Source organism: Thalassophryne amazonica, unplaced genomic scaffold (genome assembly GCF_902500255.1).
Source record: "Thalassophryne amazonica unplaced genomic scaffold, fThaAma1.1, whole genome shotgun sequence".
Classification (NCBI taxonomy): domain Eukaryota; kingdom Metazoa; phylum Chordata; class Actinopteri; order Batrachoidiformes; family Batrachoididae; genus Thalassophryne; species Thalassophryne amazonica.
The window spans coordinates 27,072-50,794 of record NW_022986370.1 but is presented as its reverse complement, the minus strand read 5'-3'; the positions used below and the strand labels follow the sequence as shown (position 1 = coordinate 50,794).

General features: G+C 41.3%; 1 protein-coding gene across 1 annotated transcript in view; it reads right to left on the bottom strand.

Moving 5' to 3' along the window:
- LOC117506138 (patatin-like phospholipase domain-containing protein 2) overlaps positions 1 to 23,723 on the bottom strand; it is a gene marked incomplete at its 3' end in the record, with an annotated part of 43,347 nt that overhangs the window by 4,475 nt on the left and 15,149 nt on the right. Inside the window, 4 exon segments of the mRNA XM_034165641.1 lie at positions 235 to 441; positions 620 to 720; positions 14,894 to 15,019; positions 15,021 to 15,103. Of these exon segments, the coding sequence (XP_034021532.1) occupies positions 235 to 441; positions 620 to 720; positions 14,894 to 15,019; positions 15,021 to 15,103 (517 nt within the window).

Genomic DNA, 23,723 nt, shown 5'->3' with positions numbered 1-23,723 from the left:
TACTGTGACTTTGATTAAATTTAAAAGTGCGGAATAGTTCGAGTTTGTGCTTTGTAAGGGGCAGTATTACAGAAAGAACCGGGGGAAGAATTAATAGTAGTATGGCCCCAGCAGAGGTTCACCCCTTTGAGTCTGGTCTGCTTGAGGTTTTTTCCTCAGTATCATCTGAGGGAGTTTGTCCTTACCACTCTTGCCTGTGTTCTTGCTCTAGGGGTTGGTAAGGTTAGAACTTACTTATGTGTTGTGCTTGAGGCAGCTTTGCTGTGGTTTTGTTGTAGTTTTCCCCTGGTCCTGCTTGGTCTGCTGGCTGCTTTTGTCTCTGTTTACAGGTGAAGCTGAGGTGGAGCTGCTGGGTGAAGTTGCTGGTGTTGGGTGCGTCTGCTGTGTGTGACGTCAGGGCTCTGCTCCCAGCTGTCAAGCTGCACTTGGGCTCCGCCCCATCTGTCAAGTCAGCACGTGGAATTGACAGAGCGGCATCTCATGGCTGATCGACATTTTCACTGAGTGGGTGCTCACAGCTGACGCTCATCCCGTCTCATCACTGCTCCAGATTTAACCCCGGACTTGTCATGGGTTCGGGGCCAGAATCTACTGCTTATGACTGCTGACTACAGCTCACATCTGCTGTTTCCCTCCTGAAGAACCTCCGTGTTCCTCTGGGTTGGATCCAGGTTGCAACGGGTTCCCAGCTGTGCCACGCCATCGCTCTCAGCCGGTAACCTGGTCTTATGTTTTGACACATTCTTTGTTTAGCGTCCCGTCGCCACGGATGGAACTCTCCGAGTTTTTCCGCTGTGAGCCTCCTTCAGGCTTTTGTGAGTTACCTGTCGAGTGGATCTTTCAGGCCCTGAACTTAATTGCTGGTGATTTCTCCTGTTAAGATCTCTGGCTTAATTTACAACCTTTATTTCCTCTGCAGGTATTCCTGCTTCAGACATAACTGCCCGTGTGTATCTGTGTAAGCTTTTGGGCTGTAATGATAAGATCATTTATTGCATTCTGCTCAGTAAGTTTTCAGCTCTAAATATGATTCTGTATCATTCATGTGTATTCCACGGTCACGCCCACCTGCCTTCTGACGTAATCTGTTGGCTGTCTGGCGTGTTTCACGTGCAGCGTCTCACATTAACCCTCTGTGGCTTTACTAAAGCTTGGTCTCAAAATGATATGAGATAGAAACTTACTTTTTTTTTTTTTGCTGAAAAGTTAACTCCGCGGACTTTCGAGTCACCGTCCACCATCTTTGTACTTCTCATAGATGCTGTGTGATGACGTGCACAATGTGAGTGTCCAATCGGAATTGGTTCACCGTCACATGGTTTTCCAAAATCCAATTGTAGGGCAGATTCACCTCACGTGACACAACAAAGATTGTTTTTAGGAGTGATGTGTTACTAGTTGGCCTGTTTAAATAGGCCCCTGGCTGCTCCAATGCGCCCTGCGCCATTACGCACAGTGAAAGTGAGCAGATGGAGCAGATGGACAGCCTCTCATACAATCTCACGTGCTCAAACAGTTTGAGTATCAGGATTGCTCGACTAGTTTTCCTGTGAATGTTACTGGATAAGCGTAAAGCACTGTTTACCACATCAATAGAGCGAGGGGGAGGGCGCTCCTCAAACTTAATGAGCCTTGAAGTGTGAATGTTGCTTTCAGAGCAGGAGAGAACAAACACAGTCAACTTCATAGTAGAAGTTTGTGATGTGACCTTTGTGTAATAGCAGACAGAAATTGCTTTGAGATGAAGACAAACAAAACGCATAGACCATTTTGTATATATTGTTCAAAATGTGCATTTTGCGTTTATTGTTTGAACATTTTTGTTGTAAAGTCTTTGAGCCCAAATTACCTTTATAAAGTGTCAAAACTATTTGCTGTGTATTTTGAATAAATGTGTGGAAAATTATTTCTACTTTACTTTTTCCTTTCTTATTTCTGATTGTAAACCTTTATTACACTTATAAAACACAACTATACCATGTATATTTTGAAAGTACGGGTTGACATAAAAGTTGATTGATTGTGGGATGCAGGGACAGCTGTTAACAGCAATAATAAAACATTTATGCCAGGCAAGTGAACTGTCCAAACAATGCCCTCGGACCCCAGAGGGTTAATCAAATCAATTTTATTTATATAGCGCCAAATCACAAACAGTTGCCCCAAGGCACTTTATATTGTAAGGCAAGGCCATACAATAATTACGGAAAAACCCCAACGGTCAAAACGACCCCCTGTGAGCAAGCACTTGGCGACAGTGGGAAGGAAAAACTCCCTTTTAACAGGAAGAAATCTCCAGCAGAACCAGGCTCAGGGAGGGGCAGTCTTCTGCTGGGACTGGTTGGGGCTGAGGGAGAGAACCAGGAAAAAGACATGCTGTGGAGGGGAGCAGAGATCAATCACTAATGATTAAATGCAGAGTGGTGCATACAGAGCAAAAAGAGAAAGAAACACTCAGTGCATCATGGGAACCCCCCAGCAGTCTAAGTCTATAGCAGCATAACTAAGGGATGGTTCAGGGTCACCTGATCCAGCCCTAACTATAAGCTTTAGCAAAAAGGAAAGTTTTAAGCCTAATCTTAAAAGTAGAGAGGGTGTCTGTCTCCCTGATCTGAATTGGGAACTGGTTCCACAGGAGAGGAGCCTGAAAGCTGAAGGCTCTGCCTCCCATTCTACTCTTACAAACCCTAGGAACTACAAGTAAGCCTGCAGTCTGAGAGCGAAGCGCTCTATTGGGGTGATATGGTACTATGAGGTCCCTAAGATAAGATGGGACCTGATTATTCAAAACCTTATAAGTAAGAAGAATTTTAAATTCTATTCTAGAATTAACAGGAAGCCAATGAAGAGAGGCCAATATGGGTGAGATATGCTCTCCTTCTAGTCACTGTCAGTACTCTAGCTGCAGCATTTTGAATTAACTGAAGGCTTTTAGGAAATAAATGCATGAATTAGTTTTTCAGCATCACTCTGAGACAAGACCTTTCTAATTTTAGAGATATTGCGCAAATGCAAAAAAGCAGTCCTACATATTTGTTTAATATGTCCATTGAATGACTTATCCTGATCAAAAATGATTCCAAGATTTCTCACAGTATTACTAGAGGTCAGGGTAATGCCATCCAGAGTAAGGATCTGGTTAGACACCATGTTTCTAAGATTTGTGGGGCCAAGTACAATAACTTCAGTTTTATCTGAGTTTAAAAGCAGGAAATTAGAGGTCATCCATGTCCTTATGTCTGTAAGACAATCCTGCAGTTTAGCTAATTGGTGTGTGTCCTCTGGCTTCATGGATAGATAAAGCTGGGTATCATCTGCGTAACAATGAAAATTTAAGCAATGCCGTCTAATAATACTGCCTAAGGGAAGCATGTATAAAGTGAATAAAATTGGTCCTAGCACAGAACCTTGTGGAACTCCATAATTAACCTTAGTCTGTGAAGAAGACTCCCCATTTACATGAACAAATTGTAATCTATTAGACAAATATGATTCAAACCACCACAGCGCAGTGCCTTTAATACCTATGGCATGCTCTAATCTCTGTAATAAAGTTTTATGGTCAACAGTATCAAAAGCAGCACTGAGGTCTAACAGAACAAGCACAGAGATGAGTCCACTGTCTGAGGCCATAAGAAGATCATTTGTAACCTTCACTAATGCTGTTTCTGTACTATGATGAATTCTAAAACCTGACTGAAACTCTTCAAATAGACCATTCCTCTGCAGATGATCAGTTAGCTGTTTTACAGCTACCCTTTCAAGAATCTTTGAGAGAAAAGGAAGGTTGGAGATTGGCCTATAATTAGCTAAGATAGCTGGGTCAAGTGATGGCTTTTTAAGTAATGGTTTAATTACTGCCACCTTAAAAGCCTGTGGTACATAGCCAACTAATAAAGATAGATCCTAATCAGCTCCTATTATCAGAGTCTGTTCAGTTTAGTAACCATCAGTGATTCAATGTGTGTGCGTCTGCACTGTTGTAGGAACAGAGTGCACAGCAATCCTACTGACTGAACTGTTAAGTTATTTTGTGCCTTCAGTGATCAGTTCCGCTAACAGCCTGGAGTGGTCCATACGCAGCCGCTTGGTTCCTGAGATTAAGTGATGTAGTGATGTTCTCTGAGTGCAGCCACCAAGAGAATTCTAACTCTGTTATCCTAAATGCACCAAGAGTTTGATCTTGAACTTGGAACTGAACGTTGATTTTGGAACTGAACTTTGATTTTGGAACTCAACTTTGATTCGGTACTGCCACTCCAGAATTAACTGAACATTAATGCTGAGCTTTAACTCTGCAGGACTTTGATTTTCTGGTCCAGAGGTGTTACTCCCAAATGCACCTACACAGTCTCATATGCTCTTTCTCCTTGCAGTTCATCCAGTTCCAGTAGCTCCACAGGCTCGCTTCACCTGTTCCCTGTCTGTGATTGATTCCAGTCCTGGTCCGATTGCCCTGTCTGTTCCATCGGTCAGGCCCCTGTCATCCATCTAGTCTGTCCCGTCAGTCAAGTTATCTGGTCCTTAGCCTAGTCCTTCCACTGCGCAGTTCCTTGGTTCAATAAACCCTTGTTTATAACTCCTGTGTCTGCCTTACTGCTCCTGCATTTGGATCTAACACTCAACCCAGTCCTCGACTGTAAGAGTTTTGGTGCTATGTAAATAAAATAAATCAATAAGTCCTAGTGCTTTTTACTTTGTCTTTTATTTGTTTTATTGCCTGTTGTAATTGTATTGTTGTTTTTAATTTATTTATGATTGGGGGTAACTTGGTGCCCATTTCTTTAATTATGTGCAGCACTTTGGTCAACTGCTGTCGTTTTAAATGTGCGTTAGAAATAAAGGTTGAGTTGACTGGGCTCTCACAGGGTACTATCTGTCTTTCGGCCAATGACGAATGGTTGTGGCAACAGGTGTAGGAGGCGTTAGAGGCGGCTCAGTTTCTTCACAAATGGCATGCGATTCCTCCATTGAGTGCCATTCGGCCTCATTTGTGCTATGTGTGAAGGGCTCTTAAATTCAAACAGACACCAAATCTGTAATCTGGATCAAACTTTGCCAGTTGATAAAGGATACCATCCTACATTAACGTGCTCAAATATGAAAGAAATGTGATCGTTTTGCAGCCCAGTCTCACGTATTTTCGTGCCCCCGTCATGAAATGGTTCAAATTTTCATGGCAGGATTTTTTTTTAACTCACTATTACTAACCCTACTCCTTCCCTAACCATAACCACCCCAACACCCCTGCTTCACTTTTAATTTCGTGCAGCCATCACGGAATGAATTAGAATGAATTTGTTGTGTGGGCCGCTGAAGAGGAGGTACTGCTGGCCCATCACCACCAGATGGCGCCCTGCTTGGAGTGCGGGCTCCAAGCACGAGAGGGCGCCGGAGCCGCTGGAGGTGACAGCTGTCATCAATCAACACCAGCTGTCACCCATCACCACCACTATAAAGACCCGACTGCAACTCCACCTCCTCGCCGAGAAATCGTCTACCATACAGGTAACTTTCTCTGCTGACTCAAAACATTGAGTAATAATCTGTACTTCTTTGCAGCCGTTTTCCTGTGGTGTTTTCCTTATCTGTGGGATTGGCGTTTGGTGTGATCAGCGACGGCTTCGCTTCACACTCCAACCAGATAAGTGATTGGAGGTGGAGGTTCTCCCTCCTTTACTGAATACAGACTGTGGGATTACTGAGTGTGCGAACTCGCACTCATCCAGAACTGTTCCTGTTTTCTGCCAGCAGTACCGGGTCTGACTGCTGAACACAGTGTGGCCACCTGGAGCGCAGGGCTTGGCGGCTCCGGTGTTTTTCAGGTCCGTTTGTGGTGAGGCTTGTGTGGGTTCCGGCTTTTCTCTCGCCGGACGTCTCCTATCTGTGAGCCTGCCACACGTCACCTTTTTTGTCGGATTGATATAACGCATATTTGTATGTCTGTATTACGTTGTTCACCTTCACAACACTAAATTGTTACTTTTTGGCTATTAACGCCCCCTGTTGTAGGTCCGTGTCACGACACTTCCCCAACAGAATTCATGCTGCCGTGATGAAAATGAGGCGCTTTTCCTGATATCACGAACCAATAGATTAATGTATATTTTACAGTGGTGTCAAAAGTACACACATTTGTTACTTAAGTAGAAGTATAGATACTGCAGTTTAAAAACACTCTGGTAAAAGTTGAAGTATGAACTTGACCTCTTTACTCAAGTAAAAGTGAAAAAGTATGTGCTCCAAAACCTACTTAAAGTATAAAGTAACTTTAAAAAAAAGGTAGATGCCACTATATGAATTGAAAGCTTAATTTAAAAACTGATTCATTCTACATGTGGCCCAAAACCCAAATTACCCCCCAACACCACCTGCACAAAAATGTTTCAATTCTAGAAGCTCTGAAATGCAATCTGGGACTATTCCAGACAATAAACTGCACTGAGTGCAGCATCCATTTAGTGAGAAAAAAAAACAAAAAAACACAACTTTCCTTATTCAGATTAATTCCAGTAGTATTCTGCTCTTACTAGGATGCAGCAGTTTTCTAGTTTGTCAGATAGTTCTGGAGGAAATCACTGAAGAAATTAACAAACTGAAAATATGGTTTGACCGAAACAAACTGTCATTAAATAAGACAGGGATGAAGTGGAGGAGTAAGAGTCACTAGGTGTTCACAGGAAACACTTATTTCTGTATGTATTTATTTATTTATGTTCATTGTTAGTTGCTTTTATATTTTCTGTTTTGTTTCTATTCAGGTTCTTTTTGCCTCTTTCTCTAAAATTGTATATAATAATCATTAGATTATTCATATATAAACAAAAATAAATTTAAGAAATATTACAATTTGAAAACAAATGCACCCGAACGTGATGACAGTTGCTTAATGCTAAGTTTTAACATTGAAAATGCCATAGACATGCTAACACGTTAGCATCGCTCCCGTTTTTAAGTTATAAAATACATCAGCTGTTTCAGAAGACCATAACAGGTCGGTTTAACATAGAAAAGGTAAATAATACTCACAGAAGTATGCTCTTTAGGGTTTTAGCGGGGGGAAATTAAACGAAAGAAAGAAAGAATAAACGAAGCAATAGGTCGAAGCATTGCTTCAATCTGCGAACCACTGCTTGGATTGGTTCACGGTTCAAAGCAAAGCCGCGCTGCAGAAAAGTTGATTACAGGCGCACATGACGTGAAATATACGAGGGCTGTCAATAAAGTAACGGTCCTTTTTATTTTTTTCAAAAGCTATATGGATTTCATTCATATGTTTTTATCAGACATGCTTGAACCCTCGTGCGCATGTGCGAGTTTTTCCACGCCTGTCGGTGACGTCATTCGCCTGTGAGCACTCCTTGTGGGAGGAGTCATCCAGCCCCTTGTCGGAATTCCTTTGTCTGAGAAGTTGCTGAGAGACTGGCGCGTTGTTTGATCAAAATTTTTTTCTAAACCTGTGAGACACATCGAAGTGGACACGGTTCGAAAAATTAAGCTGGTTTTCGGTGAAAATTTTAACAGCTGATGAGAGATTTTGAGGTGATTCTGTCGATTTAAGGACTTCCCACGGTGTGAGACGTCGCTCAGCGCTCTCAGGCGCCGTCATCAGCCTGTTTCAAGCTGAAAACCTCCACATTTCAGGCTCTATTGATCCAGGACGTCGTGAGAGAACAGAGAAGTTTCAGAAGTCAGTTTCAGCATTTTATCCGGATATTCCACTGTTAAAGGAGATTTTTTTTTAATGAAAGACGTGCGGACAGATCCGCGCGTCGGGACGCAGCCGACGCGGTGCGGCGGCACAGGAAAAACACCTCCGTGTTGATAACCATTTGTAAAATCCAGGCGGCTTTTGATGGCTTTCAGTGGAGTGAGTATATGAGAAATTGTTTAACAGGCAGGACATGTTCCAACTTGTCCTTAAGGCTTTCAACAGAGGTGTTTTTCCTGTGGCGGAGCGTCGCGGCGGCTGCGTCCCGACGCACGGACCCGTCCGCACGTCTTTCATTAAAAAAAATCTCCTTTAACAGTGGAATATCCGGATAAAATGCTGAAACCGACTTCTTCTGAAACTTCTCTGTTCTCTCACGACGTCCTGGATCATTAGAGCCTGAAATGTGGAGGTTTTCAGCTTGAACAGGCTGATGACGCCGCCTGAGAGCGCTGAGCGACGTCTCGCACCGTGAAAAGTCCTTAAAGCGACAGAATCACCTCAAAATCTCTCATCAGCCGTTAAAATTTTCACTGAAAACCAGCTTAATTTTTCGAACCGTGTCCACTTCGATGTGTCTCACAGGTTTAGAAAAAATTTTGATCAAACAACGCGCCAGTCTCTCAGCAACTTCTCAGACAAAGGAATTCCGACGAGGGGCTGGACGACTCCTCCCACAAGGAGTGCTCACAGGCGAAGGACGTCACCGACAGGCGTGGAAAAACTCACGCATGCGCATGAGGGTTCAAGCATGTCTGACGTAAAAACATATGAATGAAATCCATATAGTTTTTGAAAAAAATAAAAAGGACCTATACTTTATTGACAGCCCTCGTATATATAAACATTAAACTGAAGCCAAGAGTAACGAGGCTGTTTGTTTTAAAAATGTAAGGAATAGAAAGTACAGATACTTGTGTGAAAATGTAATGTGTAGAAGTCAGAAGTAGGCAGAAAAATAAGTAATGGAGTAAAGTATAGATACGTAAAAAGTGTACTTAAGTACAGTAACGAAGTATTTGTACTTCGTTACTTGACACCTCTGATATTTTATGCTGCTGAATCACGACTTGCCGTGAGACTGGGTTGTCTTTTTGACAGTTATGAATTATTGAAATTTCGTTCAGTGTTAAAGGATAGGGATTTTGGGATTTTTACTGACTTTGACCTTGAAAATTGAATCCGTTCCTGCCTATCAGGATATGAATCTTCAGTAAAAATTCCATAACGACCTATAAAAAAATGATGTGCTTCAGGCTGTTCAAAAACTGTGTTGGTGTTGTCTTGGTACTCTCTTGGTGTTGTTTTGGTCTGTCCCGGTGCTCTCTTGGTCTTGTCTTGGTGCTGTTTTGTTGCTGTCTTGGTGTCACTCTTACACCACACTGACTCAGTTTTTCATAGCGTTTGTATTTCTTAAAGATTGATGTAAATTATTCAGTGATGGAAATGTCCATGTGTCCATTCACTGACCTGTCTAAAGAGAACTGGCTGGAAAGGTGATGGTTTTTCTCTGTCTTGGTGATGTTTTGGTCTGTCTCGGTGTTGTCTTGGTGTCCTCTCTCACTCTTATTGCTGCACACTGACTCAGTTTTTCATAGTGTTTGTATTTCTTAAAGATTGATGGAAATGTCCATGTGTCCATTCACTGAACTCTCTAAAGAGAACTGGCTGGAAAGGTGATGGTTTTTCTCTGTCTTGGTGTACATCTTCGACGGCAGAATTGTTGCTGAGTTAGTTCATCCATCAGGCTTGTACACGCAATATCTCAAAACAAATACATGCTGTCACCTTGTAACTTAACAAATTACAACAATTACTAAACTTGTGCCAATCACCGATGCGGATCTGGCTGTATCCGCTGTGGCGACCCCGAACAAAACCGTGAGCAGCCAAATGAACAACAGCATTAAATCTCTGCTTGTAATAACATCGATGTAACACCATTGTTCGTACTATCAGGACTTGAACATCATCTGTTGCGTTCACAGGACAGTAAACCAACAACCTAATGATCCTCACAGAACCCGCCTGAAGTCCAGCGTCTCCTCATTAGTCTGTGGTAACGCTAATGATCAAACCCGTGTCTTCATGCGTCCACCGCTGGGACCGCCCCTGAAAAGTGAGTTTGCAGAGTATTATTCAAGGCCAGCACGGTCCCTCCTGTGGACTCCCTGAAGTGCCACTGGACAGATGAGCTGAGCACGTCAGTGTGTCTCTGTCCTTCTGTGGACTCTTTCTGCTCTGTGACTGTTCCAGTACAGAGGATAAATAACCTTCACCTGCAAGAACATGAGTTTATGTCCTACAACTGGGTTCACATTTCATCAGTTACAGAGTTCTTATTTTTCAAGTAAAATCTCATTAATATCATTAGCGGCACTGCTGTTTTTGACCTCTGATACCTGTGTTTCTGTCGTTTAAACACATTTAAAACTTTTTTTTTTTTTTTGCCTCAGCTGGATCCGATTCAAATTTCCTGATGTCTATTTCAGACATCAGGTCATCTCTTATTCTTACATTTAGTACACCTAGGTTTGGATTGGTGTTCTGTGGGTTCAAACCTTTGTATAACATAAGATCTCCACTTTACAGTAACAAATATGGCTGATGGATGTTTCTTACAAAAATTTATAATTGTCCAGGTCTCCTTTGCAAAATAGATCTTGATCTCAATGGGACTAACCTGGTTAAATAAAGGTTCAAATAAAATTAAATTTAAAAACTACTGTTCACAACTGTCATCTTATGTATGAAAGTCAGATGTTTGTGGTTATGTATGTCCAACAATGACTGGCCTGTTGCTTAGCAACAGCAACTGCTGCATCCCCCCCAAACACATATGAGGTCTGTCAATAAAGTAACGGTCCTTTTTATTTTTTCAAAAACTATATGGATTTGAATCACGTGCGATTACATCAGCCAACCTTGAACCCTTGTGCGCATGTGTGAGGTTTTCCACGCCTGTCAGTTGCATCATTCGCCTGTGGGCAGGCTTTGAGTGAGCACTGGTCCAGCCCTCTTGTCTATTTTTTCATTGTTTAGGAATGGCTGACTGCCGCTTTGCTTGATCAAAATTTTCTCAAAAACTGTGAGGCACATCTGAGTGGACACCATTCAAGAAATTCAACTGGTTTTCGGTGAAAATTTTAACGGGTGATGAGAGATTATGGAGTGTTACTGTCGCTTTAAGGACTCCCCGCAGAGCCGCAGGGCACACCGTGCCCCGAGCAGCCATTGTCTGCCTGTTTCGAGCTGAAAACTTCAAATTTAAGCCTCTGTTGACCCAGGACATCGTGAGAGAACAGAGAAGTTTCACAAGAGCTCGGGATCAGCAGCTGTCACCCATCTACACTTCATCATACTACTCCACAAAACCCGGACGTCATCTCCACCTCGTTGCCAAGATATCATCGACCTGTAAAGGTAAACTCTCAGCCGTTCTGTTCGGTACCAGATGCACTTGTATTTGTGCTCTGAGTGTTTGCAGGAGTTTCTGTAGCTACTTTCAGCTGGGTGCTGGGTTTTGTGGACTGTGTAGGAGTGACGCTCTTCACGCCAAAACGGATAAGTAGCTCTCAGGCTCTGCACAACTGTGTTTGAGGTGGAGGTGGAATCCCCACCATTGTTGTTACTGGGTGTACCCACACCCACATCTTATTGTTTCTGCTCCTTGCCAGCAGTACCAGATCCAACATTCAGAGACAGTGGCCACCTGGGGACTCGGGATTTGGCGGCTCCAGTATTCTCTGGGTTCGGTGGCGGAGGAAATCGTGTATTGCCGGTTCTTCTCACGACAGACGTCTTCTATCCTCGAGCCTGCCCACACTTCACCTTTGTGGATTGACTGTCTGCAAAATTCTGTATTCCTCTGTATTGTGGTTGTGCTCATTCACCCCTCCCCCGCACCGTCCGTACGATTGTGCCATTGATTTGATTCCAGGCGTGGAGTTCTCGTCCAGCAGGCTGTACAACCTCTCACGACGTGAGCGCGAATCAATGGAGACCTACATCCCGGACTCCTTAGCTGCCGGGCTGATCCGGAATTACACCTCCCCGATGGGTGCAGGTTTCTTTTTTGTGGGCAAGAAAGATGGCGGACTCTATCCATGCATTGATTACAGGGGGCTGAAAGAAATCACGGTTCGCAATCGATACCTGTTGCCCTTGTTAGATTCCGTGTTCACCCCCCTGCATGGAGCCAAAATCTTTACAAAGTTGTATCTTAGGAATGCGTATCACCTGGTCCGGGTGGAAGACGGCATTTAACACCCCATTGGGTCATTTTGAGTACCTCGTCATGCCGTTCGGCCTCACTAACACCCCCGTGACGTTCCAAGCTTTGGTTAATGACGTCTTGCGGGACTTCCTGCACCGATTCGTCTCTGTATATCTGGACGATATACTCATCTTTTCTCCGGACCCTGAAACTCATGTCCTGCAGCGGTTGTTGGAGAACCGGCTGTTTGTGAAGTGCTAGTTCCACCGCACTTATTTGTCCTTCCTGGGGTTTATCATCTCCTGCCATGGATCCCGGAACTGGGCCGAAGAACCGACTGTACGTCCCACCAGAGGCCAGAGTTGCAGTATTGGATTTCTGTCACGTTCCAAGCTCTCCTGTCATCCAGGGGTGCGAAGGAACCGTGGCAGTTGTCCGGCAGCACTTCTGGTGGGCGTCTGTGGAGGCCGACGTCCGGGAGTATATCCAGGCCTGCACCATCTGTGCCAGGGGCAAGGCAGACCACAAAAGGTCCCAAGGACTTCTCCAGCCGCTTCCTGTGCCTCATCGCCCCTGGTCCCATATCGGCCTGGATTTCGTCACGGGCCTCCCGCCGTCCCAGGGCAACACCACCATCCTCACGATAGTGGACCGATTCTCCAAGGTGGCCCATTTCGTGGCCCTCCCGAAGCTCCCAACAGCCCAGGAGACAGCAGACCTCCTGGTCCACCATGTAGTCCGTCTGCATGGGATACCAACTGACGTAGTCTCGGATCGTGGTCCCCAGTTTTCCTCAAGTCTGGAGGAGTTTTTGCAGAGAACTGGGGGTCCCCATGAGCCTCTCGTCCGGGTACCACCCACAGAGGAACGGGCCAACCAAGAGTTGGAACAGACCCTGCGCTGTGTGACATCCATACACCCGATGGCCTGGATCGAGTATGCACATAACAGCCAGGTGTCTTCTGCCACCGGCCTCTCCCCATTTGAGGTGTGTCTGGGGTACCAGCCCCCATTGTTTCCCGTGGTGGAGGGAGAGGTCGGTGTGCCCTCGGTCCAGGCCCACCTGCGGAAGTGCCATCGGGTGTGGCGCACCGCCCGTTCTGCCTTGTTAAAGGCCCGGATGAGGGCTAAGGCCCATGCACACCGCCGGCAGTCCCCGGCCCCTGCATACCAGCCCGGGCAGGAGGTGTGGTTATCAACGAAGGACATCCCTCTCCAAGTGGACTCTCCTAAGTTGAAAGACAGGTACATTGGACCATTTAAAATCCTCAAGATCCTCAGCCCTGCCACAGTGAAGCTCCAACTCCCGGCTTCACTGCGGATCCATCCGGTTTTCCATGTGTCCAGACTGAAACCACACCTCATGCCTCTGTGCTCCCGGTCCAGCACCGCCTCCTGCCCGGATCATTGACGGGGAGCCGGCTTGGACAGTGTGCCGGCTCCTGGACGTCCGTCGAATGGGCCAGGGGTTCCAGTATTTGGTGGACTGGAGGGGTATGGACCCGAAGAACGCTCCTGGGTGAAGAGGAGCTTCATCCTGGACCCGGCCCTCCTGGCCGATTTCTACCGCCGACACCCGGATAAACCTGGTCGGGCGCCAGGAGGCGCCTGTTGAGGGGGGGGGGGGGTCCTGTTGTGTGGGCCACCAGAAGAGGAGGTACTGCTGGCCCACCACCAGAGGGCGCCCTGCCTGAAGTGCGGGCTTCAGGCACGAGAGGGCGCTGCTGCCACGGACACAGCCGGGGGTGACAGCTGTCACTCATTATCTAATGACAGCTGTCACCCATCTACACTTCATCATACTACTCCATAAAACCCGGACGTCATCTCCACCTCGTTGCCGAGATATCATCGACCTGTAAAGGTAAACTCTCAGCCATTCTGTTCGGTACCAAACGCACTTGTATTTGTGCTCTGAGTGTTTGCAGGAGTTTCTGTAGCTACTTTCAGCTGGGTGCTGGGTTTTGTGGACTGTGTAGGAGTGACTCTCTTCACCCCTCACGCCAAAATGGATAAGTAGCTCTCAGGCTCTGCACAACTGTTACTGTGTTTGAGGTGGAGGTGGAATCCCCACCATTGTTGTTACTGGGTGTACACACACCCACATCTTATTGTTTCTGCTCCTCGCCAGCAGTACCAGATCCGACATTCGGAGACGGTGGCCACCTGGGGACTCGGGACTTGGCGGCTCCAGTATTCTCCGGGTTCAGTGGTGGAGGAAATCGTGTGGTTCCGGTTCTTCTCAGGACAGACGTCTTCTATCCTCGAGCCTGCCCACACGTCACCTTTGTGGATTGACTTGTCTGCAAAATTCTGTATTGTGGTTGTGCTCATTCACAACAGTAAAGCATTCATATTCGACTCTTTCATTGTCCGTTCATTTACGCCCCCTGTTGTGGGTCCGTGTCCCTACACTTTCCCAACACGATGTGCCTCAGTTTCTGAAAATTTTGATAAAGCAAAGCGCCAGTCTCTGAGCCATTCCTGAACAATGAAAAAAAAGACGAGGGCTGGAGCACTCCTCACTGAAAGCCTGCCCACAGGCGAATGACGCAACGGGCGTGGAAAAACTCACGCATGCGCACAAAGGTTCAAGGGTAGCTGACGTAATCGCACGTGATTCAAATCAATATAGTTTTTGAAAAAAATAAAAAGGACCGTTACTTTATTGCCAGACTTCGTACGTACACACAGCCCTACAGTACCTCTTCCTTCTTTTCGTCCTTCATGTCTTTCTGCAATGTACAAATACTTAATAAACAATAGCTCCTATTTTAATGAAAGTTTTGGTCAGTCAAGATCAAAGTTCAGTGAGAAACACTAATAAATAAATTTGGTTGAATCCTTTAAGAATGTTAAAATTTCAATATTTACCACAAGTACAATTAGAATTTAACGCATCTTTTATGTTATCGTTTCTCATCTCGTCAGATTTTTAATGTTACATTTGTGGAAAAAGAGCCCACCTCCAGACCTCTGGTGGAACCAGTGCCCTGCTGAGGCGGAACACGTTTACCAAATTCATTTGGATGCTCATGTTGGTGAAACGTAGCTCGTGGAAGCTGGTGGAATTGTCCCGGGGACAGATGTCACTCTCCAACGAATGGAGAGATGGTGATAGTGTTCTTCAGCTCCGACTGCGGCAGGTTATCACTAATCCCTCCGTCCACATAGCGCTAAAAACACCAAAAAAAGAGGGGAAAGTCGTCATCTTAAGTCCGTTGTTATAACACATTATAAAGGACAGTGACAGGATTCGTCTCAGGGTCAAAGCTGAGTCACGCTGAGGGAAGAAAACCCGAGTCGCTCATCAGTAGTGGACATGGAAACTAGAAGATGTAGTCATAACAACACATGGGAGCACCGTGGACTAAAGGTGTACCTGTGTACAGGACTCTGTGGGACACGTTACACACACACAGAAGCGGGTATGTTCTTTTCTGTCTTCTGCAAGGAGAATGTTTATTATTCTCCCGTAACGTGTTGTACAGGGAGAATGTTTATTGTTCTCCCCTAACGTGTTGCGCACAGAGAATGTTTATTTTACTCCTGTGACATGTTGTACGCAGAGAATGTTTCGTATTCTCCTGTAACGTTGTACAGAGAGAATGTTTATTGTACTCCCGTAACATGTTGCACACAGAGAATGTTTATTGTACTCCTGTAACATGTTTGCGCACAGAGAATGTTTATTGTACTCCCGTAACATGTTGTACACAGAGAATGTTTCTTATTCTCCTGCAACATGTAGCACGCAGAGAATGTTTATTAGTCTCCTGTAACATCTTGTACAGAGAGAATGTTTATTAGTCTCCTGTAACATGTTGCACGCAGAGAATGTTTATTCTCCTGTAACATGTTGTACAGAGAGAATGTTTATTATTCTCCTGTAATATGTTTGCACGCAGAGAATGTTTATTAGTCTCCTGTAATATGTTTGCACGCAGAGAATGTTTATTAGTCTCCTGTAACATGTTGCACGCAGAGAATGTTTATTAGTCTCCTGTAACATGTTGCACGCAGAAAGAATGTTTCTTAGTCTCCTGTAACATGTTGCAGGCAGAAAGAATGTTTATTATTATCCTGTAACATGTTGCAGGCAGAAAGAATGTTTATTATTATCCTGTAACATGTTGCAGGCAGAAAGAATGTTTATTATTATCCTGTAACATGTTGCAGGCAGAAAGAATGTTTATTATTATCCTGTAACATGTTGCAGGCAGAAAGAATGTTTATTATTATCCTGTAACATGTTGCAGGCAGAAAGAATGTTTCTTATTCTCCTGTAACATGTTGCAGGCAGAAAGAATGTTTCTTATTCTCCTGTAACATGTTGCAGGCAGAAAGAATGTTTCTTATTCTCCTGTAACATGTTGTACAGAGAGAATGTTTATTATTCTCCTGTAACATGTTGCACAGAGAGAATGTTTATTATTCTCCTGTAACATGTTGTACAGAGAGAATGTTTATTATTCTCCTGTAACATGTTGTACAGAGAGAATGTTTATTATTCTCCTGTAACATGTTGCACACAGAGAATGTTTATTATTCTCCTGTAACATGTTGCACACAGAGAATGTTTATTATTCTCCTGTAACATGTTGCACACAGAGAATGTTTATTATTCTCCTGTAACATGTTGTACACAGAGAATGTTTATTATTCTCCTGTAACATGTTGTACAGAGAGAATGTTTATTATTCTCCTGTAACATGTTGTACACAGAGAATGTTTATTATTCTCCTGTAACATGTTGTACACAGAGAATGTTTATTATTCTCCTGTAACATGTTGCACACAGAGAATGTTTATTATTCTCCTGTAACATGTTGCACACAGAGAATGTTTATTATTCTCCTGTAACATGTTGTACACAGAGAATGTTTATTATTCTCCTGTAACATGTTGCACAGCAGAGAATGTTTATTATTCTCCTTGTAACATGTTGTACAGAGAGAATGTTATTATTCTCCTGTAACATGTTGCAGCAGAGAATGTTTATTATTCTCCTGTAACATGTTGTACAGAGAGAATGTTTATTATTCTCCTGTAACATGTTGTACAGAGAGAATGTTTATTATTCTCCTGTAACATGTTGTACAGAGAGAATGTTTATTATTCTCCTGTAACATGTTGTACAGAGAGAATGTTTATTATTCTCCTGTAACATGTTGCACAGAAAGAATGTTTATTATTCTCCTGTAACATGTTGCACACAGAAAGAATGTTTATTATTCTCCTGTAACATGTTGCACAGAGAGAATGTTTATTATTCTCCTGTAACATGTTGTACAGAGAGAATGTTTATTATTCTCCTGTAACATGTTGTACAGAGAGAATGTTTATTATTCTCCTGTAACATGTTGTACAGAGAGAATGTTTATTATTCTCCTGTAACATGTTGTACAGAGAGAATGTTTATTATTCTCCTGTAACATGTTGCACACAGAGAATGTTTATTATTCTCCTGTAACATGTTGTACAGAGAGAATGTTTATTATTCTCCTGTAACATGTTGCACGCAGAGAATGTTTATTATTCTCCTGTAACATGTTGTACAGAGAGAATGTTTATTATTCTCCTGTAACATGTTGTACAGAGAGAATGTTTATTATTCTCCTGTAACATGTTGTACAGAGAGAATGTTTATTATTCTCCTGTAACATGTTGCATGCAGAGAATGTTTATTATTCTCCTGTAACATGTTGCACGCAGAGAATGTTTATTATTCTCCTGTAACATGTTGTACACAGAGAATGTTTATTATTCTCCTGTAACATGTTGTACAGAGAGAATGTTTATTATTCTCCTGTAACATGTTGTACAGAGAGAATGTTTATTATTCTCCTGTAACATGTTGTACAGAGAGAATGTTTATTATTCTCCTGTAACATGTTGTACAGAGAGAATGTTTATTATTCTCCTGTAACATGTTGCATGCAGAGAGAATGTTTATTATTCTCCTGTAACATGTTGCACAGAGAGAATGTTTATTATTCTCCTGTAACATGTTGCACACAGAGAATGTTTATTATTCTCCTGTAACATGTTGCACAGAGAATGTTTATTATTCTCCTGTAACATGTTGTACAGAGAGAATGTTTATTATTCTCCTGTAACATGTACAGAGAGAATGTTTATTATTCTCCTGTAACATGTTGTACAGAGAGAATGTTTATTATTCTCCTGTAACATGTTGCACAGAGAGAATGTTTATTGTACTCCTGTAACATGTACACAGAGAATGTTTATTAGTCTCCTGTAACATGTTGTACAGAGAGAATGTTTATTATTCTCCTGTAACATGTTGCACGCAGAGAATGTTTATTATTCTCCTGTAACATGTTGCACAGAGAGAATGTTTATTATTCTCCTGTAACATGTTGCACGCAGAGAATGTTTATTATTCTCCTGTAACATGTTGTACAGAGAGAATGTTTATTATTCTCCTGTAACATGTTGCACACAGAGAATGTTTATTATTCTCCTGTAACATGTTGTACAGAGAGAATGTTTATTAGTCTCCTGTAACATGTTGCACACAGAGAATGTTTATTATTCTCCTGTAACATGTTGCACAGAGAGAATGTTTATTATTCTCCTGTAACATGTTGTACAGAGAGAATGTTTATTATTCTCCTGTAACATGTTGCACAGCAGAGAATGTTATTATTCTCCTGTAACATGTTGTACAGCAGAGAATGTTTATTATTCTCCTGTAACATGTTTGCACACAGAGAATGTTTATTGTACTCCTGTAACATGTACACAGAGAGAATGTTTATTATTCTCCTGTAACATGTTGCACGCAGAGAATGTTTATTATTCTCCTGTAAGATGTTGTACAGAGAGAATGTTTATTATTCTCCTGTAACATGTTGCACAGAGAGAATGTTTATTATTCTCCTGTAACATGTTGCACAGATAGAATGTTTATTATTCTCCTGTAACATGTTGCACAGAGAATGTTTATTATTCTCCTGTAACATGTTGTACACAGAGAATGTTTATTATTCTCCTGTAACATGTTACACAGAGAATGTTATTATTCTCCTGTACATGTTGTACACAGAGAATGTTTATTATTCTCCTGTAACATGTTGTACAGAGAATGTTTATTATTCTCCTGTAACATGTTGTACAGAGAGAATGTTTATTATTCTCCTGTAACATGTTGTACAGAGAGAATGTTTATTATTCTCCTGTAACATGTTTGCACACAGAGAATGTTTATTATTACTCCTGTAACATGTTGCACGCAGAGAATGTTTATTATTCTCCTGTAACATGTTGTACAGAGAGAATGTTTATTATTCTCCTGTAACATGTTGTACAGAGAGAATGTTTATTATTCTCCTGTAACATGTTGTACTTGTACTCCTGTAACATGTACAGAGAGAATGTTTATTATTCTCTGTAACATGTACACAGAGAATGTTTATTATTCTCCTGTAACATGTTGCACAGAGAGAATGTTTATTATTCTCCTGTAACATGTTGCACAGAGAGAATGTTTATTATTCTCCTGTAACATGTTGTACAGAGAGAATGTTTATTATTCTCCTGTAACATGTTGTACAGAGAGAATGTTTATTATTCTCCTGTAACATGTTGTACAGAGAGAATGTTTATTATTCTCCTGTAACATGTTGCACACAGAGAATGTTTATTATTCTCCTGTAACATGTTGTACAGAGAGAATGTTTATTATTCTCCTGTAACATGTTGCACAGAGAGAATGTTATTATTCTCCTGTAACATGTTGCACAGAGAGAATGTTTATTATTCTCCTGTAACATGTTGCAGCAGAGAATGTTTATTATTCTCCTGTAACATGTTGTACAGAGAGAATGTTTATTATTACTCCTGTAACATGTTGTACAGAGAGAATGTTTATTTTTCTCCTGTAACATGTTGCACGCAGAGAATGTTTATTTTTCTCCTGTAACATGTTGCACGCAGAGAATGTTTATTATTCTCCTGTAACATGTTGCATGCAGAGAATGTTTATTATTCTCCTGTAATATGTTGTACAGAGAGAATGTTTATTTTTCTCCTGTAACATGTTGCACATATAGAATGTTTATTATTCTCCTGTAACATGTTGCACGCAGAGAATGTTTATTATTCTCCTGTAACATGTTGTACAGAGAGAATGTTTATTGTACTCCTGTAACATGTTGCATGCAGAGAATGTTTATTATTCTCCTGTAACATGTTGTACAGAGAGAATGTTTATTATTCTCCTGTAACATGTTGCATGCAGAGAATGTTTATTATTCTCCTGTAACATGTTGTACAGAGAGAATGTTTATTATTCTCCTGTAACATGTTGCACGCAGAGAATGTTTATTATTCTCCTGTAACATGTTGTACAGAGAGAATGTTTATTATTCTCCTCTAACATGTTGCACAGAGAGAATGTTTATTATTCTGCTGTAAGATGTTGTACAGAGAGAATGTTTATTATTCTCCTGTAACATGTTGCATGCAGAGAATGTTTATTATTCTCCTGTAACATGTTGCATGCAGAGAATGTTTATTGTTCTCCTGTAACATGTTGCACAGAGAGAATGTTTATTATTCTCCTGTAACATGTTGCACACAGAGAATGTTTATTGTACTCCTGTAACATGTTGTACACAGAGAAGGTTTATTATTCTCCTGTAACATGTTACACACAGAGAATGTTTATTATTCTCCTGTAACATGTTGTACAGAGAGAATGTTTACTATTCTCCTGTAACATGTTGTACAGAGAGAATGTTTACTATTCTCCTGTAACATGTTGTACAGAGAGAATGTTTATTTTTCTCCTGTAACATGTTGTACAGAGAGAATGTTTATTTTTCTCCTGTAACATGTTGCACGCAGAGAATGTTTATTTTTCTCCTGTAACACGTTGCACGCAGAGAATGTTTATTTTTCTCCTGTAACATGTTGCACGCAGAGAATGTTTATTATTCTCCTGTAACATGTTGCATGCAGAGAATGTTTATTATTCTCCTGTAACATGTTGTACAGAGAGAATGTTTATTTTTCTCCTGTAACATGTTGTACAGAGAGAATGTTTATTTTTCTCCTGTAACATGTTGCACGCAGAGAATGTTTATTTTTCTCCTGTAACATGTTGCACGCAGAGAATGTTTATTTTTTCTCCTGTAACATGTTGCACGCAGAGAATGTTTATTATTCTCCTGTAACATGTTGCATGCAGAGAATGTTTATTATTCTCCTGTAACATGTTGTACAGAGAGAATGTTTATTTTTCTCCTGTAACATGTTGCACATATAGAATGTTTATTATTCTCCTGTAACATGTTGCACGCAGATAATGTTTATTATTCTCCTGTAACATGTTGTACAGAGAGAATGTTTATTATTCTCCTGTAACATGTTGCACGCAGAAAATGTTTATTATTCTCCTGTAACATGTTGGACAGAGAGAATGTTTATTTTTCTCCTGTAACATGTTGCACATATAGAATGTTTATTATTCTCCTGTAACATGTTGCACGCAGAGAATGTTTATTATTCTCCTTTAACATGTTGCACGCAGAGAATGTTTATTATTCTCCTGTAACATGTTGTACAGAGAGAATGTTTATTATTCTCCTGTAACACGTTGTACGCAGAGAATGTTTCTTATTCTCCTGTAACATGTTGTACAGAGAGGTTTACTATTCTCCTGTAACATGTTGCACACAGAGAATGTTTATTATTCTCCTGTAACATGTTGCACACAGACAATGTTTATTATTCTCCTGTAACATGTTGCACACAGAGAATGTTTATTATTCTCCTGTAACATGTTTGCACACAGAGAATGTTTATTTTACTCCTGTAACATGTTGTACACAGAGAATGTTTATTATTCTCCTGTAACATGTTGCACACAGAGAATGTTTATTGTACTCCTGTAACATGTTGCACACAGAGAATGTTTATTGTACTCCTGTAACATGTTGCACACAGAGAATGTTTATTATTCTCCTGTAACATGTTGCACACAGAGAATGTTTATTATTCTCCTGTAACATGTTGTACAGAGAGAATGTTTATTTTTCTCCTGTAACATGTTGTACAGAGAGAATGTTTATTTTTCTCCTGTAACATGTTGTACAGAGAGAATGTTTATTATTCTCCTGTAACATGTTGCACGCAGAGAATGTTTCTTATTCTCCTGTAACATGTTGCACAGAGAGAATGTTTCTTATTCTCCTGTAACATGTTGCACGCAGAGAATGTTTCTTATTCTCCTGTAACATGTTGCACGCAGAGAATGTTTCTTATTCTCTTGTAACATGTTGCACGCAGAGAATGTTTATTATTCTCCTGTAACATGTTGCACGCAGAGAATGTTTATTATTCTCCTGTAACATGTTGTACAGAGAGAATGTTTATTGTACTCCTGTAACATGTTGCATGCAGAGAATGTTTATTATTCTCCTGTAACATGTTGTACAGAGAGAATGTTTATTATTCTCCTGTAACATGTTGTACAGAGAGAATGTTTATTATTCTCCTGTAACATGTTGCATGCAGAGAATGTTTATTATTCTCCTGTAACATGTTGTACAGAGAGAATGTTTATTATTCTCCTGTAACATGTTGCACGCAGAGAATGTTTATTATTCTCCTGTAACATGTTGCACGCAGAGAATGTTTATTATTCTCCTGTAACATGTTGTACAGAGAGAATGTTTATTATTCTCCTGTAACATGTTGCACAGAGAGAATGTTTATTATTCTCCTGTAAGATGTTGTACAGAGAGAATGTTTATTATTCTCCTGTAACATGTTGCATGCAGAGAATGTTTATTATTCTCCTGTAACATGTTGTACAGAGAGAATGTTTATTATTCTCCTGTAACATGTTGCACGCAGAGAATGTTTATTGTTCTCCTGTAACATGTTGCACAGAGAGAATGTTTATTGTTCTCCTGTAACATGTTGCACAGAGAGAATGTTTATTGTTCTCCTGTAACATGTTGCACAGAGAGAATGTTTGTTATTCTCCTGTAACATGTTGCACACAGAGAATGTTTATTGTACTCCTGTAACATGTACACAGAGAATGTTTACTAGTCTCCTGTAACATGTTGCACACAGAGAATGTTTATTATTCTCCTGTAACATGTTGTACAGAGAGAATGTTTACTATTCTCCTGTAACATGTTGTACAGAGAGAATGTTTATTTTTCTCCTGTAACATGTTGTACAGAGAGAATGTTTATTTTTCTCCTGTAACATGTTGCACGCAGAGAATGTTTATTATTCTCCTGTAACATGTTGCATGCAGAGAATGTTTATTATTCTCCTGTAACATGTTGTACAGAGAGAATGTTTATTATTCTCCTGTAACATGTTGCACGCAGAGAATGTTTATTATTCTCCTGTAACATGTTGTACAGAGAGAATGTTTATTATTCTCCTGTAACATGTTGCACACAGAGAATGTTTATTGTACTCCTGTAACATGTACACAGAGAATGTTTATTAGTCTCCTGTAACATGTTGCACACAGAGAATGTTTATTATTCTCCTGTAACATGTTATACAGAGAGAATGTTTATTATTCTCCTGTAACATGTTGTACAGAGAGGATGTTTATTTTTCTCCTGTAACATGTTGTACAGAGAGAATGTTTATTTTTCTCCTGTAACATGTTGCACGCAGAGAATGTTTATTATTCTCCTGTAACATGTTGCACGCAGAGAATGTTTATTAGTCTCCTGTAACATGTTGCACACAGAGAATGTTTATTATTCTCCTGTAACATGTTGCACACAGAAA